At 40.1% G+C, this 15,077-nt stretch overlaps 1 protein-coding gene across 1 annotated transcript; it reads left to right on the forward strand.

Annotated features, from left to right (window-relative positions):
* The first annotated feature begins 13,917 nt into the window (after positions 1–13,917).
* On the forward strand, positions 13,918–14,725 carry LOC308648502 (small ribosomal subunit protein uS5-like). The gene has a single exon (XM_081293262.1). It carries the CDS (start codon positions 13,934–13,936, stop codon positions 14,708–14,710), a length of 777 nt encoding a protein of 258 aa, XP_081149388.1. The 5' UTR covers positions 13,918–13,933; the 3' UTR covers positions 14,711–14,725.
* The last annotated feature ends 352 nt before the right edge of the window (positions 14,726–15,077 follow it).

A 15,077-nucleotide genomic window follows, 5' to 3' on the forward strand; every position in this document is an offset into this window, starting at 1 on the left:
GTAGACAGAAAGTTAAATATAGAAGTAGAAATTTCAGTATTATTTATCACAGGGAAAATTAGAGATCATAAAAATGTCAAACATGAAGGTCATGATTAAGTAATTTACAATGTATCCAACCAGTGAAGTATTACACAGGTCCTACAATGGATGTTTACATAAGAGTTTTTAATGACATAAATGTATTCACCAGGGTGCACATTTATGTACGTTTTCGGGTGTGTGTTTGTTTATCCCTAAATACTTCAGTGTGTTCTCTTTTAAAAACAAAGGCTTATAATAATAATCAAAATCAGGAAATTAATAATGATGTGATACCAAAACATTTCACTATTGTCTCCAAAATGTCCTTTGGACTAACATATTTCTTCTAATCAGAATACATCTAGGCTCACACGTTATACATAGTTTTCCTGTCTCTTTAGTGTCTTAATCTGGAACAGGTTCTCAGTCTTTCCTTGTTGTCCAAGATTTCAGGACATTTTGCACGTAGGGCCTCATGCCTGCTGAACACTGAACCTCCGAGCTACGACCCCTGGCCAGCTTTGGTCCTTTTGTACAGGACAGGCCAGTTAGCTTACAGAATGTCCCTCAATTTGGATACGTCACTGTTGTCCTCTCGTGATTCTTTAGATTCTGGTTATGCATTTTTTGTTGGAAACAGGACCAAGATGATGGTGTGTCCTAATGAAATCTAGAGGTGTGTAATGTCTACTTATCATATTGAGGGTGTTAACTTTGATTACTTGCCAAGGGTGGTGGCAGTCGGGTTTCTCCACAGAAAACTTACATCTTTTCCCTTTATAATTAAAAAGACTCTTGTAGGAAGATGTTTTAAGACTAAGTAAACATTCTTTCTTGTTAATTTTTTAATTTTTTATTTTATTTTATTGCCCGGATCAAACCTGAGGCCCTACCACTGAGCTACATCCCCAGCCCTTTGTTATTTTATTTTAAGATAGAGAGTCTAGCTAAGTTACCCAGGCTGGTCTAGAACTTGTGTCCTCCTGCCTCAACCTCCTGAGTTGCTAGGATTAGAGGCATGTGCCACCACACACTGCTGCCATTCTTATTTGGAGCAATTATTACAATCGTAGTTGCCAAATGCATTCCATCAATTCTTCTTCAGTTATGGATATAATTCTACTTTTTTTTTGTACTGGGATTAAACCCAGGGGTGCTTTAAATACTGAATGGTACCCCCTGCCCTTCTATATTATCTGACACAACAAGATGTTCCAGATTTATCTTGTACTGTAGGTGTCTCTTTCCTAGAATCAGCCGTTTCTCCAAGGAAACTAGTATCTATTAGTAGATAATGGTATTTAGAAACCAAGATCAGGTATGTTCTTTGCTATACAACTGTTATTGCTTTTAGTCCCTGTTAGCAAACACAGCTAGGAAATACACACACAAACACACACACACACAAACACACATTTATGCCTACAGATTAAAAAAAAATTTTTAAATATATATGTGTATATGTATATATACACACATATATATTTTAATCTGTAGGCATAAGTGTGTGTGTGTGTGTATAAATTTGCCATTCTGGGGATCAAACCCAGAACCTCATGTATGCTAGGCAAGGGCTTTACCACTGAGCTATACCCCTAGCCCAAATTGTATTGTTTCCACAGTATCAAGTGGAAAAACACAGAATTTTATGGCATACTAAGCCACTCCCATCTTTGGAAAAGGCAGGGGACAATATACATGTTTAAAAACAAATACGGGCTTCCTCTGTGATCCAAAAGTGTGAGAAATCTCTGAGGCTGAAGCAGACAGGGTTGGATTAGGGTAGGAAACAGCACCACACTAGCTAAGTGAGCCACCCAAAAGGAAGGAGCACTGCCAAGATGTTCCATGTTCAGAGGTGATGGAAGAAAGTGGGAAGCAAGAATGCCCAGGGGAAACCCACAGGAAAATCAACTGGGGGACCAGCAGGAGCAGCCAGCTCCTGCCATCCTTGCATTTCTCCACGGCCCTCGCATGTGAAGGCTTGGGGTAGGTACCTGGACTGATGAGAAAGCACTATCTCCTGAGTGTCTGTCAAAATCTGGGAGGAATGAGAAACATCCCAGCCTAAAAGACCAGCTGCTGAGGTTCCCACCCAGCAGTGGGTCCTGCCCATCAAAATAGTTGGAGTACAAGCTCCAGCAGCTGTTTTGCCCCTCCCCCTGTGCAAGGTGCTTGGCCAGGGGCAGCTGTCATCCTGTCAAGACTGGCAACCACAAAAATGCACACAGAGCTAAAGATCACAAAATGCACGAGGAGTGACATACTATAAAAAAGATCCAACAAAACCAACAAATGCAGCAGGACATGGTGGCGCATGCTTGTCATCCCAGCAGCTTGGGAGGCTGAGGCAGGAGGATCTCGAGTTCAAAGCCAGCCTCAATAATTTAGCAAGATCCCCAAGCAACTGAGAGAGACCCTGTCTCTAAATAAAATATAAAAAAAGACTGGGGATATGGCTCTGTGGTTAAGTACTCTTGGGCCCCTGGTATAAAAACAAATTAAAGCAAACAAACAAAAAACCCCAACAAACGTACACCTGAGGACAAAAGGTAATTGGGTAACCAGAACTATACTTAAAAATAAATACAAGGAAGAATATTTCATGAAACTCAAATAGCTAGTTGTAAAAATGAATTCGAAGTTTTGTAATAAAAGACAAAATTATTGAAAAAAAAAAAGAGAGATAGGCTAATAGTGGAATGAACACAGTTAAAGAGCGAATCAGGGAACTGGAAGATGAAGTCTAGGAATTCTTTTTCATTTTGTATTTTGAGGCAGGGTCTGGCTAAGTTGCCCAGGATGACCTGGAACCTGTGATCCTCCTGCCTCGGTATCCTAAGTCACTGTGTGTGTGCCACCATGACTGGCTCCAGATACTTTTTGGGAAAAATAAAAGCAAGTAGATGTTGTATTCTAGATAAGGAGTGGGGGAAAGGATTACAAAAATTAAAGGCAAACAAAGTATTTAGGAAATCTTATTCTTATGTAAGTGAAAACTTCCTGGGGATAAAAAAGTTATAAATAACCTGGAACTAAGACTTCATATGTTAGCAAAGCGAACTTGTATAGGAACATCCTTTAAAAAAAAATTCCTTGTTAATATATTTTTATCTTAACTAAGGACACAAATATCAATACATTCTTTTAAAATATATTTACATTCATGCATTGAAAATGAATTTTAAACCTGGCAATGTGGCACATGCCTGTAATTCCAGCTACTGGGGAGGCTGAGGCAGGAGGATCATAAGTTCGAGGCCAGGCTCACTGTCTCAAAATAAAAACTAAAAAGGGCTGCAGATGAAGCTCAGCAACAGAGCACCCTTCGTTTTCGGTTCAATCCTTAGTGCTGCAATAAGAAAAGAAAAGAAAAGAAAAAGACAAAGTGAGAAAACCCAAAAGAAAATGAATGTTAATCAAAATATGAAAAGAGCTCAAAAGCATTAGTAATTAGGGAAATGCTAATCAAAACCTCAAGGAGCTGGGGATTTAGGTGAGTGGCAGAGTGCTTGCCTAGCAAGCCCAAGGCTCCAGAATTCAGCCCTTGGCCCTGAGAGTGGGCGGAGGAGCAAGAGGGAGTAGGAAGAAACTTCAAGATACTTTTTCCTTTCATTAGGATGGCTATAATAAATAAATAGACAATGGTATTTACTGGGAAGGATGTGGGGAAACTGGCACCCTCATATGTTTCTGGTGGATTTAAAAGTGATACAGTTATTTTGGTAAATAGTTTCACAACTCCTCAAAATGTTAAGCATGGGGTTACCTCATAATTCAGCTATTCCCACTCCTGGTACGTACCCTTGGAAATTGAAAACATAGAGTTAATGCAAAAAAAAATCTGTATATAAATGTTCATAGCAGCATTATTCATAAAAGCTAAAAAATGGGGGTTGATGATATAGCTCAGTTGGTAAGTGGTTGCCCAGCATGCACAAGACCCTGGGTTCAATCCCCAACAGCAACAATCAAAAAAAGCTAAAAAATGGATACAACTCAAGTGTCTATCAACTGATGAATGAATACACAAAAAGTGATATACTCATATAGTGATTTATTATCCAGCCATAATAAGGAAGGAAGTATTGATACATGTTGCAATATGGATAAATTTTGAAAATGTTATGGGAAGTAAAAGAAGTCAGATGTAACAGGCCAAGTATATTGTATGATCCTATTTATATGAAATGTTCAGAAGAGGCAAATCCATAGAGAGGGAGAGTAGAATAATGATTGCCAAGATCTGTGGGATAGGGGGTGACTACTAATGGTCATAGGATTTCTTTCAGGGGTGATGAAAATATTCTGGGATTATATGGTGGTAATGGCTGGACAGCTCTATGAATATACTAAAAACATTCAGTTGTTTCAAGTATGACTTTCATGGTATGCGAATTGTATCTTAATAAAACTGTTATTAAAAGCAAGAATGTGGCTGGGTGTAGTGGGGCAGGCCTGTAATGCTAGCAACTGGATTGGCTAAGGCAGGAGGATCACAGACCCTCTCTCAAAATAAAGAGTGGGGGGAAGGGGAAGAATGTTGCAGCCAAATAGTATTCAGCAAAAAAAAAAAAAAAAAAAAAAAATTATTCTGACACAATACTACAATGTGGATGAACCTAGACTACATTATGCTAAATAAGAAAAACAGACACAAAAGGACAAATATTATCTGATTTCATTACATGAGATGTCTAGGGGACTCAAATTCATAGAGACAAAAAGTAAAATGGTGGTTGCCGGAGGCTGGAGAGGAGAGGAAAAGGAGCTAAGGTTCTAATTGTAGACTATTTCAGGTGGGGAAATGAAATAGTTCTGAAGATGGAGGGAGGCCGTGGTTGCACAACAGTGTGATGTACTTAATGCCACAGAACTGTACACCTAAATGGTTAAAATGATACATTTTACTGGTACATATACACAATAGAATATTACTCAGTTATAAAGAAAAATGAAATTATGGCATTTGCTGGTAAATAGATGGAACTGGAGACTGGAGATGGAACTGAGATGGAACTGAGTGAAATAAGTAAATAGATGGAACTGGAGACTGGAGATGGAACTGGAGATGGAACTGAGTGAAATAAGCCAATCCCCCCAAACCAAAAACTGAATGTTCTCATTGATATGCAGATACTGACTCACAACCTTCCGGAGGAGAGTAGAGGTTCACCAAATTGGACAGGGGGGAGTAGGGGGAAGGAGAGGATGGGAATAGGAAAGACAGTAGAATGAATTGGACGTAACTTTCCTATGCTCCCTTGCCTCTTGCTGGCTTCTGATGACACTCAGCAATCATGCGTGTTCCTTGGATACGGATGCATTACTCTGATCTCTGACTCTGATATCACAGATATCTGTCTCTGGGTCCAAATGTCTCTTTTTCTTATAAGACCTTCCTTAATCCTCTTCTTAACTTAATTACATCTGTAAATACTTTATTTCCAAATTAGGTCTGGGTAGACATCAAATTTGAAAGGGACCTGGCAGGGTGGTCCACATTTGTAATCCCAGACTTCAGAGACTGAGGCAGGAGTTCACAAGTTCAAGATGAGCTTTAGCAAATTAAAGAGACCTAAGCAATTTAGTGAGATTCTGTATCAAAATAAAAAAAGACTGGGGATGTACCTCAGTGGTAAAGATTCTCTGGGGTCAATCCCCAGTACCAAAAAAAAAAAATTGAAAGGGGGCACTATTCAACCTAGTATATATAACTTCTAATAAAAAATACACTAAGTGGAAATGCAAAATATAGATAAAGCAGGTAAAGTAACACAGTGAAGATTAAAGTAGAAAGCAATAAAATGGGAGAAGGGAGAGTAAATATATTTTTTAAATGATTCTTTGAAAAGACAAAGAAATTAGAAAATTTTTAACTGATATGCGTTTTTGCTCTGCTTTACTCTTTTTTTTTAAGTATTTGTGTTTTTTTAAAAGATACTGATGGACCTTTTTATTTCATTCATTTATATGTGGTGCTGAGAATCGAACCCAGTGCCTCACACATGCTAGGCAAGTGCTCTACCACTGAGCCACAACTCCAGCCCCTTAACTATTTCTAGAAGAGTGAGTGAAAGTCATTCCCAGACAAGGTGGTTTAAGATCTAGTGTTTCTTCTCTCCTTTCTCTTCTTCTGCAACAAATTTGGAGGTCATGAGTTGCATGCAGCACCATCACAGGATGGAATGGCTCTGGATTCCTGACTCACCACTAGAAGGACAATTGCTTTATGGGCAGCATTCACATTACTTATACAAAGTAAGTAGGAGCAATCGTGTTCAGTACTGAGAGTTTGGAGTTGTTATGACATTGTGTTTACTTCAACTAGATGCATTCCCATTAATGTCAAGAGCAAGATGCAATGTCCATTGTAACCCTTCTTCACAAGCTCAACCTTGTGCAAGTAAGTCTCTACTCCGCACCAAAATAAGAGATATGAAGGTCAGAAAGGAAGAGACGAAGCATTAATTACATATAGATGACATTTAATTGTCTCACCTAGAAGACTTAAAAGAACTAATGAATGCGCTGTTAGAATTAATAGGACCAGCAGACCAAAGTGAATAGCTTTTCTACATATTAAGTATAAGTCATCAGAAAATGTAATAAAAAATAACAGAAACTATAAATTCTCTATGAATAAACCTGAAGACAAATATCTTTATGGAGGTGATTTAAAAAAAAATAAGATGCATTTTAAAAGTAAATATTTGTAACACATTTTAAAAAACAAATAACAGCCTAGAAATACAAAGCAACCCTATAAATGCAATTTTAGAATAGCCAAAAAAATGTGAAAATATGCTTAATCATACTAATAATCAGGAAGAGCACAGTAAAAATTAGGACAAATAATTAAAAAGATTTTTTTAGTTGTAGATGGGCACAATACTTTTATTTATTTATTTATTTATTTATTTATTTATTTATTTATTTATATGTGGTACTGGGGATCGAAGCCAGGGCCTCACATGTGAGAGGCAAGCTCTCTGCCACTGAGCCACAACCCCAGCCCCCCCCCACTGATAAATAATTTTTATCCAATAGATTGCAAAAAAAAAATACAAAAATTTAAATATTAAACAAGGTAAGGTGGTGCACAGCTATAGTTTCAGCAATTCAGGAGGTTTGGGCAGGAAGATGCAAGTTTGAGATCAACCTCTGCAACTTACAGAGATTCTATCTCAAAATACAAAAATTTAAAAAAAGGTCTAGGGATATAATTCAGTATTAAAGCACACCTAAGTTAATTCCCAGTATAATAAATAAATAAAGTAATTATTTTTCTTTTTTTTTTATTCTTTTGCAGTGCTGAAGATCGAACACAGGGTTTTGTGCATGCCAGGCAAGTGCTTTATCACTGAGCTACATTCCAATCTAAAATTAAGTTTTATGATCAAATAAGGAGGTGTTTTGGGCTAACAGGAACACTTATATATGCAGTCACTTTGGAGGGTAATTTAGCTGTGTGGATTAAAAGTGGATATATGCATATCCATCAGTTCTACTTTCATGCATCTACCACCAGAGAAACATTAGCTCCTGTGCACAGGGACATGCACAAGTTTATTCATTGTATAATTTATGATAGCAGCAAAAAATTGGAACCAATGTATATGTTCATCAAGAACAAATTGGATAGATATAATGTGGTTCACAAAGAAGATGGAAAAACACAGATGTCAAAATCAATGAGTTTTTATAATACAAATTACAGAGAAAACCCATTGTGTAAAACAGACACAATTAGGAAATAGTATGTACATATATATTTATTTATTTTATTATATATTTCTTATCAGATCACATAAATGAAATGGATGTAAATAAATGAAAAATCAGTGTAAATAAATTTAAAAAGTTGAAGAACAAGCATGAAACTTGCCAGTAGATAGGAAGAACCCAGGGCTGAGAATAGTACTTGAACAGATCTTTAATTTTAATACTCTAGTAATATTCTAAGTTAGATGTTAAATAAAATTATTTTTAAAAATTGCAACACAATATACTCTGAGCACAGGGAGAAGAACAGAAGAAAGACTGAAAAGTAATGCTCATCAACATAACCACTGTGGCCTCTGGATGATTTGTTTATGGATGATTATATTTTCTGCTTTTTTTCTCTTTTATCTTCTGAGCTATACACAGTTTCTGCAATGGCTCTGTGTTACTTTATAATTAGCCATGAAAATAGGAAAGAAAAATAAGGACATTTGAAAAGCCCGCTGTCAAATCCAGTCTTTAAAGCCCTGTGTGCATACTCCCCTTCCCCCAAGGAGGCCCTGACATTTAGAAACAATAAAAAACACTCCGAAGCACCATTTAATCCTATTACTCCTCTGGACCTCTTACAAACCAAGGGATGATCCCTTTGGCTCTTTAAAATAAATCTCCCAAGGTCATGGGGCTTGTGGGTTGCAGAGGGGTATGAAACTCCCAGGCCGGGGCTCCGTCCGTCCCCCCGCCCCCCGCACCATCTGGCACCTTCGAATTTCATGAAAGATTTACTGCTTAAGCCAGCCAAAAAGCCAAATGCTAAATTCATCTTCTTTCTAGAATATTACTCCCTTTTAGGAACACTCCACCAACAAGCTACTGCCCCCTCTCAGGGACTCGGTTTCGCTGTGAAGTGGGGAGCTGTGTTGTCCCAGCAGGTTTGGGAACACCAGGTTCCTAAGAGGGCCCGAGCTTGGTTCTCTCCCCTCAAGGGTCCTGCTTCGTTCTGCTTGCTCAGGGCTGGTCAGGGGGAGGTCCTTTCCAATCCTGGTTCTGCCAGGAATCCCTTTGCTGGGTGGCAGTCGTGTCAGTGGCAGTCCCCAGTTTTCCAATATCGACAAGCAAATCAGAGTTTTCCACAGTCGGGGAAAGGTGGGGCGGAGGAGCAGCTCCCACTGTGTCTGTTTTGCAAATTGGGGTTCTGAGTAAGAACCTTTGAAACAAAGATCTGTTGCTACAAACCTGCTTGAAAACCACCAGGCCAGGAAAGTTTGCAAACCCTTTTCCAGGGCTGACATTTTATTTCTCCCGGAGTCGCCGAAACCTGGGTACAAGACTAAAAGAATGGGGAAGATTCCTTTGGGCTTAGAGCTCCCGCCCCATTCCCCCTGGAGGCTGAGCCCCTGGGATCAAAGCGGCGGAAGTAGGTGCCACTAGGTGGTATTAAGATCTGAGATGCTGGATAAATCCAGCCGGCACTTATCCCTCCTCCAGCACCTCCCTGTCACCTAGGCAACCAGGCGGGGCACTGAGCGCCTGGTGCCTCCTTTGCTCTTCCCTCCTCACCCACACAACACGCCAGGCCTCATTCCCCCACCCCTGTCTCTGCCCACAGCTTTTCTGGGTCTGAGCTCCTTGCGAGTTTCATCATTAGAGCTGTGTTTTGTGAGTGTGGAAACCAGATTCCAAGCAGGGGGGCCCAAGTGGCTAAAACAATCCTGGTTTGCATGCTGAGTTCGCCTATCTTCCCTCCATGTGTCTTGCAGGCAAAGGGTCTGACCTTGGCAGGGCAGTATTTGCAGAGATTTTGAGGGGCTAGGAGACAGGGGCTTGCTGGTGCTCCGGAAGGTGAGGACAGTCAGGGTGCTCTGGGTCCCAGAGCAACCTAGAATGTGCCAGCAAACACTCCAGGTAGGGGCAGCAGGTCCCCAAGGTGGGGGCTAGGTGGCTTTCCACTCCAAGTGGGAAGTCAGAGGCAAAGGACCCTAGGGTTTAATTAATAATTAATTATTATTATTATTTTTATTTTTTATTTTATTATTATTATTATTATTTTTTTTTTTTTTTTTTTTGCAGAGTTAATTGTGACCAGGGACCAGGCCTGGGTGCCATTGTCAGGATGGGAGTTGGGAGTGGTTCATGATATGATAGTGATCTGGGGTGCAAGGAGGAGTTGGAGATCAGGGAGTTAGTTTGGTTTAGTTTTGTTGGTTGGTTGATACTGGGAATTGAACCCAGGGGTCCTCTACCGAATACATTCCCAGCCCTTTCTATTTTTCATTTTGAGACAGGATCTCACTAATTTGTTCAGGCTGGCCTTCAACCTGCCATCTTACCACCTCAGTCTCCCAAATAGCTGGTTTGACAGGCACGTGCCACCATGCCCAGCAAGATCAGGGAGTTGTGTGTGTGTAGGGGTCAGGAAGAGGTGTGTAGGGGTCCTTGTAGAAGGGTTTCCTGAAATTTATGCCTGCAAATTACACTAAAAAGTTGGGGGCTTAGTTAAAGAGGTGAGCCTCAGTGCTAAACACCGAGGGAAAAGTACTAAGCCCATCCCAACCCAGCAGAGAGAGGCAACAGACCCTGGTCTAGGAAGGCCCAGCTACTTGACTGCCTCAATAATTAAAAGTGGATGAAAGATGGTTTGTGGACTAGAGGAAGAGTCAAATATTAATAACAATTCACTTTTTAGAGCTAATAAACAAAATTAGCAAAGTTGCAGAATTCATGATCAACACACAAATCAGTATTTCTATATATTAACAGCAGTGAACAATCTGAAAAGGAAATTAAGAAAATGATTCCATGTATAAAAGGGCCCAAATGAATAAAATAAAAAGGTACACGGGAACTCTTTACTTTATGCTTGATTGTTCTGTAACCTAAAACTGCCCCCAAATAAAATCTATTAATTAAAAAATACCTCAAAATAAATTTAAACAAGGAGATGCAAGATGTGTAAAATGAAAACATTGATGAAAGAAAATAAAAGATCTAAATAAATGGAAAAACAGTTCCAAAGGCCTTTTTACAGAAATGCACAAGATGATTATAAAAGTCATGGAATTATAAGGGGCAGTGAATAGCTATAAAAATCTTGGAAAGGAAACCAGGTGTAGGAGCACTTGTCTATAATCCCAGTGACACAGGAGGATTACAAAAAAAGAAAAGAAAAGAAAAAGCAGGAGGATTACAAATCCTAGGCCAGCCTGGGAAACTTAGTAAGATCCCCATCTCAAAATGAAAAATAAGGGATAGGGTTGTGGCTCAGTGGTAGAAGGCTTACCTTGCACACGTGAGACAACTGAGTTCAATCCTCAGCACCACATAAAAATAAATAAAAGTATTGTGTCTATCTACAAAATAAATGAAGTTATTGTGTCAAAAACCACAATGTATCATTTAAAATAAATAAATAAAAAGGGCCAGAGATGTAGCTCAGTGATAAAGTACTCTTGGGTATTATAAAGTACTGCTTTAAAAAAAAAGGAAAGAAAAGAAAGGGGGAAAAAAAGAAAATCTTGAAAAGGGACTAAGTTGGAGGACCTCACTCTTCTTGATTCCAAAACTTAGTACAAAAAGCTACAATAATTGAAACAGTATGGTAATAGCCTAAGGACAGATATATAGATCAATGAAATAGAATTGAGAGTCCAGAAATAAATTCACACATTTATTGTCAATTGATTTTTTAAAGTATTTTTAGTTATAGATGGACAATACCTTTATTTATTTATTTTTATGTGGTGCTGAGGATGGAACTCAGTGCCTCACATGTGCTAGGCAAGGGCTCAACCATTGAGCCACAAGCTCAGCCCCTCAACTGATTTTTGAAGGCTGCTATGACCATTCAATAAATAAGTCTCTCCAACAGATGATAGTGGTATACTGGCTATTCACATGCAAAAGAAAGAATTTAGAACCTTACTTTGCACCACATTTAAAAATTAACTCAAGGGCTGAGGCTGTAGCTCAGTGGCAAAGTGCTTGCCTCATATGTGTAAGGCACTGGGTTCAATTCTCAGCACCACATAAAAATAAATAAAGATACTGTGTGTTCATCTACAACTAAATAAATATTTTTAAAAAATTAATTCAAGGAGTTGGGGTTGTGGCTCAGTGGAAGAGTGCTTGCCAAGCATATGCTAGGTGGTGTATTTGATCCTCAGCATTACATGAAAATAAATAAATAAAATAAAGGTATTGTGTCCAACTACAACTAAATAATATTTTAAAAAATTAACCCAAAATGGATGAAATATCGAACTACAAGAGCTGAAACTAGGGCTGGGGATGTGGCTCAAGCGGTAGCACGCTCGCCTGGCATGCGTGAGGCCCGGGTTCGATCCTCAGCACCACATATAGACAAAGATGTTGTGTCCGCCAAATACTAAAAAATAAATATTAAAATTCTCTCTCTCCCTCTCTCTCCTCTCTCTCACTCTAAAAACAACAACAACAAAAAAAAAACAAGAGCTGAAACTATTAAATTATTATTAATAGTACTAGTAGTAGTAGTAGTAGCAGTAGTAGTATAAAAGAGTAGAATTTATTCGATTGAGAAGACACAGAAATCCCCCAAGGTGAAAGGGGACCTGATAGGGATTGCCACTTAAATGTATTACTCTAAGAGTTTTTATAGCTACTGGGTAGGAGCACTGACCAATATTTGTGCTAATCAGGTATTGGAAAAGTGCCAAGACTATGGGTCAAAATCCATGTTAAGTGAATAATTGGAAAAGTGTTAAGGCTATTGGTTCGGCCCACAGCATTCTGGTTGGTTAGCCCGTCAGTCTGTAGCCTTCACTCAGGTCTGTCCTGCCACCCCAGACCAAGGAGTTGGCTGGAGTGTTTCTGCAGGTTAATTTCATAGCTGTTCATTTAGAGAAGCCTCTTTTTGGTGGTTATGGTGGAGCATTGATAATAAACATGACCTGTCTGCCTGTTTTATTATCTATCTGTCTACCCATCCTATTTTATACATTTCTTCTCTCTGAGAAAGTATCCTTACCTGCCTTTAGGGAAAGGGCAATAACCACTTTGGCTCCTTCAAACAGAAGAGGGGCATTGAAAGGGGAATGACAGGAAGGGCCTCCTACAGAGACCTATTTAAGGGCTCCCAGCAGATGGAGATTTCATTATGGATTCCATCTCTATGGCCATTTGTAGGCTAAGTGTCTCATGCAGCATGGCAGTCCAGAGGTCCCTGGTAGCAGTTGGGTGACTGGACAAGGTGTACATAGGGCAAGGGTCATGCCTTTGAAAAGATCCCAGACGAGCTCCCAAAAGATGAAACCAGATTTTCTGCTCTGCTGTGGTGTTGCAGCAGACCCCGGGTACCCGCCAGGGACTTCTTTCCAAGTTTTTTTTTCTCATGAATCCAAAGCATGAAATCCATGGAAGAGGAAAAGTAAAAGAGTAGGATTTATTCAAGTAAGAAAAAAGAGGCAGAGCTCTTGGCGGGTGAGAGGGGACATGATGGGGATTGCCCCCACAAAACTTCTAGATGAACACACAGATAAATCTCCATGGCCTCAGATTTGTTGTTTGTTTGTTTTAGATATGACACCAAAAGCACAAATAACAGAATAAGAATAGTTGATAAACTGGACCTCATCAAAACTGAAAACTTTTGTATATCTAGAGACATCTAAAGAAAGAAAGTGAAGCATGGTGTGTACACCAGTAATACCAGCAACTGGGGAGGCTGAGGCAGGAGGATTGTGAGTTCAAAGACAGCCTCAGCAACTTAGTGAGGCCCTAAACAACTTAGTGAGACCCTATCTCAAAATAAAAAATAAAAAGGGCTGAGCATGTGGCTCAGTGGTTAAGCACTTCTGGGTTCAATCTCCAGTACCAAAAATGAAAGAGAGAGAGAGAGAGAGAGAGAGAGAAATGATATGACAACAGAGAGAATAGGAGAAAATATTTGTACATCATATATCTGATAAGGGACTTGTATCCAGAATATATTAAAAGCTGATAGAAGGATGGGGATGTGGCTCAAGCAGTAGCGTGCTCGCCTGGCATGCGTGCGGCCCGGGTTCGATCCTCAGCACCACATACCAACAAAGATGTTGTGTCCGCCGAGAACTAAAAAATAAATATTAAAAATTCTCTCTCCTTCTTCTCTGGAAAAACATCGAATGGCGGAAAAACATCGAATGGCGGATGACGCCGGTGCAGCGGAATGGGTGGCCGGGGCGGCTTCCGCGGAGGCTTCGGCAGCGGTCTCCGAGGCCGCGGGGCTCGTGGAGGCAAGGCCGAAGACAAGGAGTGGATCCCGGTCACCAAGCTGGGCCGCCTGGTCAAGGACATGAAGATCAAGTCCCTGGAGGAGATCTATCTCTTCTCTTTGCCCATCAAGGAGTCTGAGATCATTGACTTTTTCTTGGGGGCATCACTCAAGGATGAGGTTTTGAAGCTCATGCCTGTACAGAAACAGACTCGTGCTGGCCAGCGGACCAGATTCAAGGCATTTGTAGCTATTGGGGACTACAATGGTCACGTTGGACTGGGAGTAAAATGCTCCAAGGAGGTAGCAACTGCTATCCGAGGGGCCATCATCCTGGCCAAGCTCTCCATCGTTCCTGTGCCGAGAGGCTATTGGGGGAACAAGATTGGCAAGCCTCACACTGTCCCTTGCAAGGTGACAGGACGTTGTGGTTCTGTGCTGGTACGGCTCATCCCTGCCCCCAGAGGTATTGGCATCGTCTCAGCTCCTGTACCCAAGAAGCTACTGATGATGGCTGGTATTGATGATTGCTACACTTCTGCCAGGGGCTGCACTGCCACCTTGGGCAATTTTGCCAAGGCCACCTTTGATGCCATCTCCAAGACATACAGCTATTTGACCCCTGATCTCTGGAAAGAGACTGTGTTCACCAAGTCTCCTGACCATCTTGTGAAAACCCATACCAGAGTCTCTGTACAGAGGACCCAGGCTCCAGCTGTGGCTACAACATAGGGTTTTTATACAAAAAAAATAAAGTGAATGAAACCCATTAGTAAAAAAAAAAATAAAAAATTCTCTCTCTCTAAAAAAAAAAAATTCTCTCTCACTCTCTCTTTCTCTCTAATAAAAAAAAACTGATAGAATTCAACAACAAATAAAGATGAACAACCCAATTTTTAAATGTGCTGAGGACTTGAATAGACATTCTTTTTTTTTTAAAAAAGAGAGAGGTGAGAGAGAAACAGGGAGAATTTTTAATATTTATTTTTTAGTTTTCGGCGGACACAACATCTTTGTATGTGGTGCTGAGGATCGAACCCAGGCCGCACGCATGCCAGGCGAGCACGCTACTGCTTGAGCCACATCCCCAGCCCTGAAT

The sequence above is a fragment of the Spermophilus citellus genome, assembly GCF_964194105.1.
Source record: "Spermophilus citellus genome assembly, chromosome: 4".
NCBI lineage: Eukaryota > Metazoa > Chordata > Mammalia > Rodentia > Sciuridae > Spermophilus > Spermophilus citellus.

What these genes read in the sequence shown, in the direction of transcription:
- LOC308648502 (XM_081293262.1), top strand. Translation starts at nt 13,934, where the DNA reads ATGGGTGGCCGGGGCGGCTTCCGCGGAGGCTTCGGCAGCGGTCTCCGA.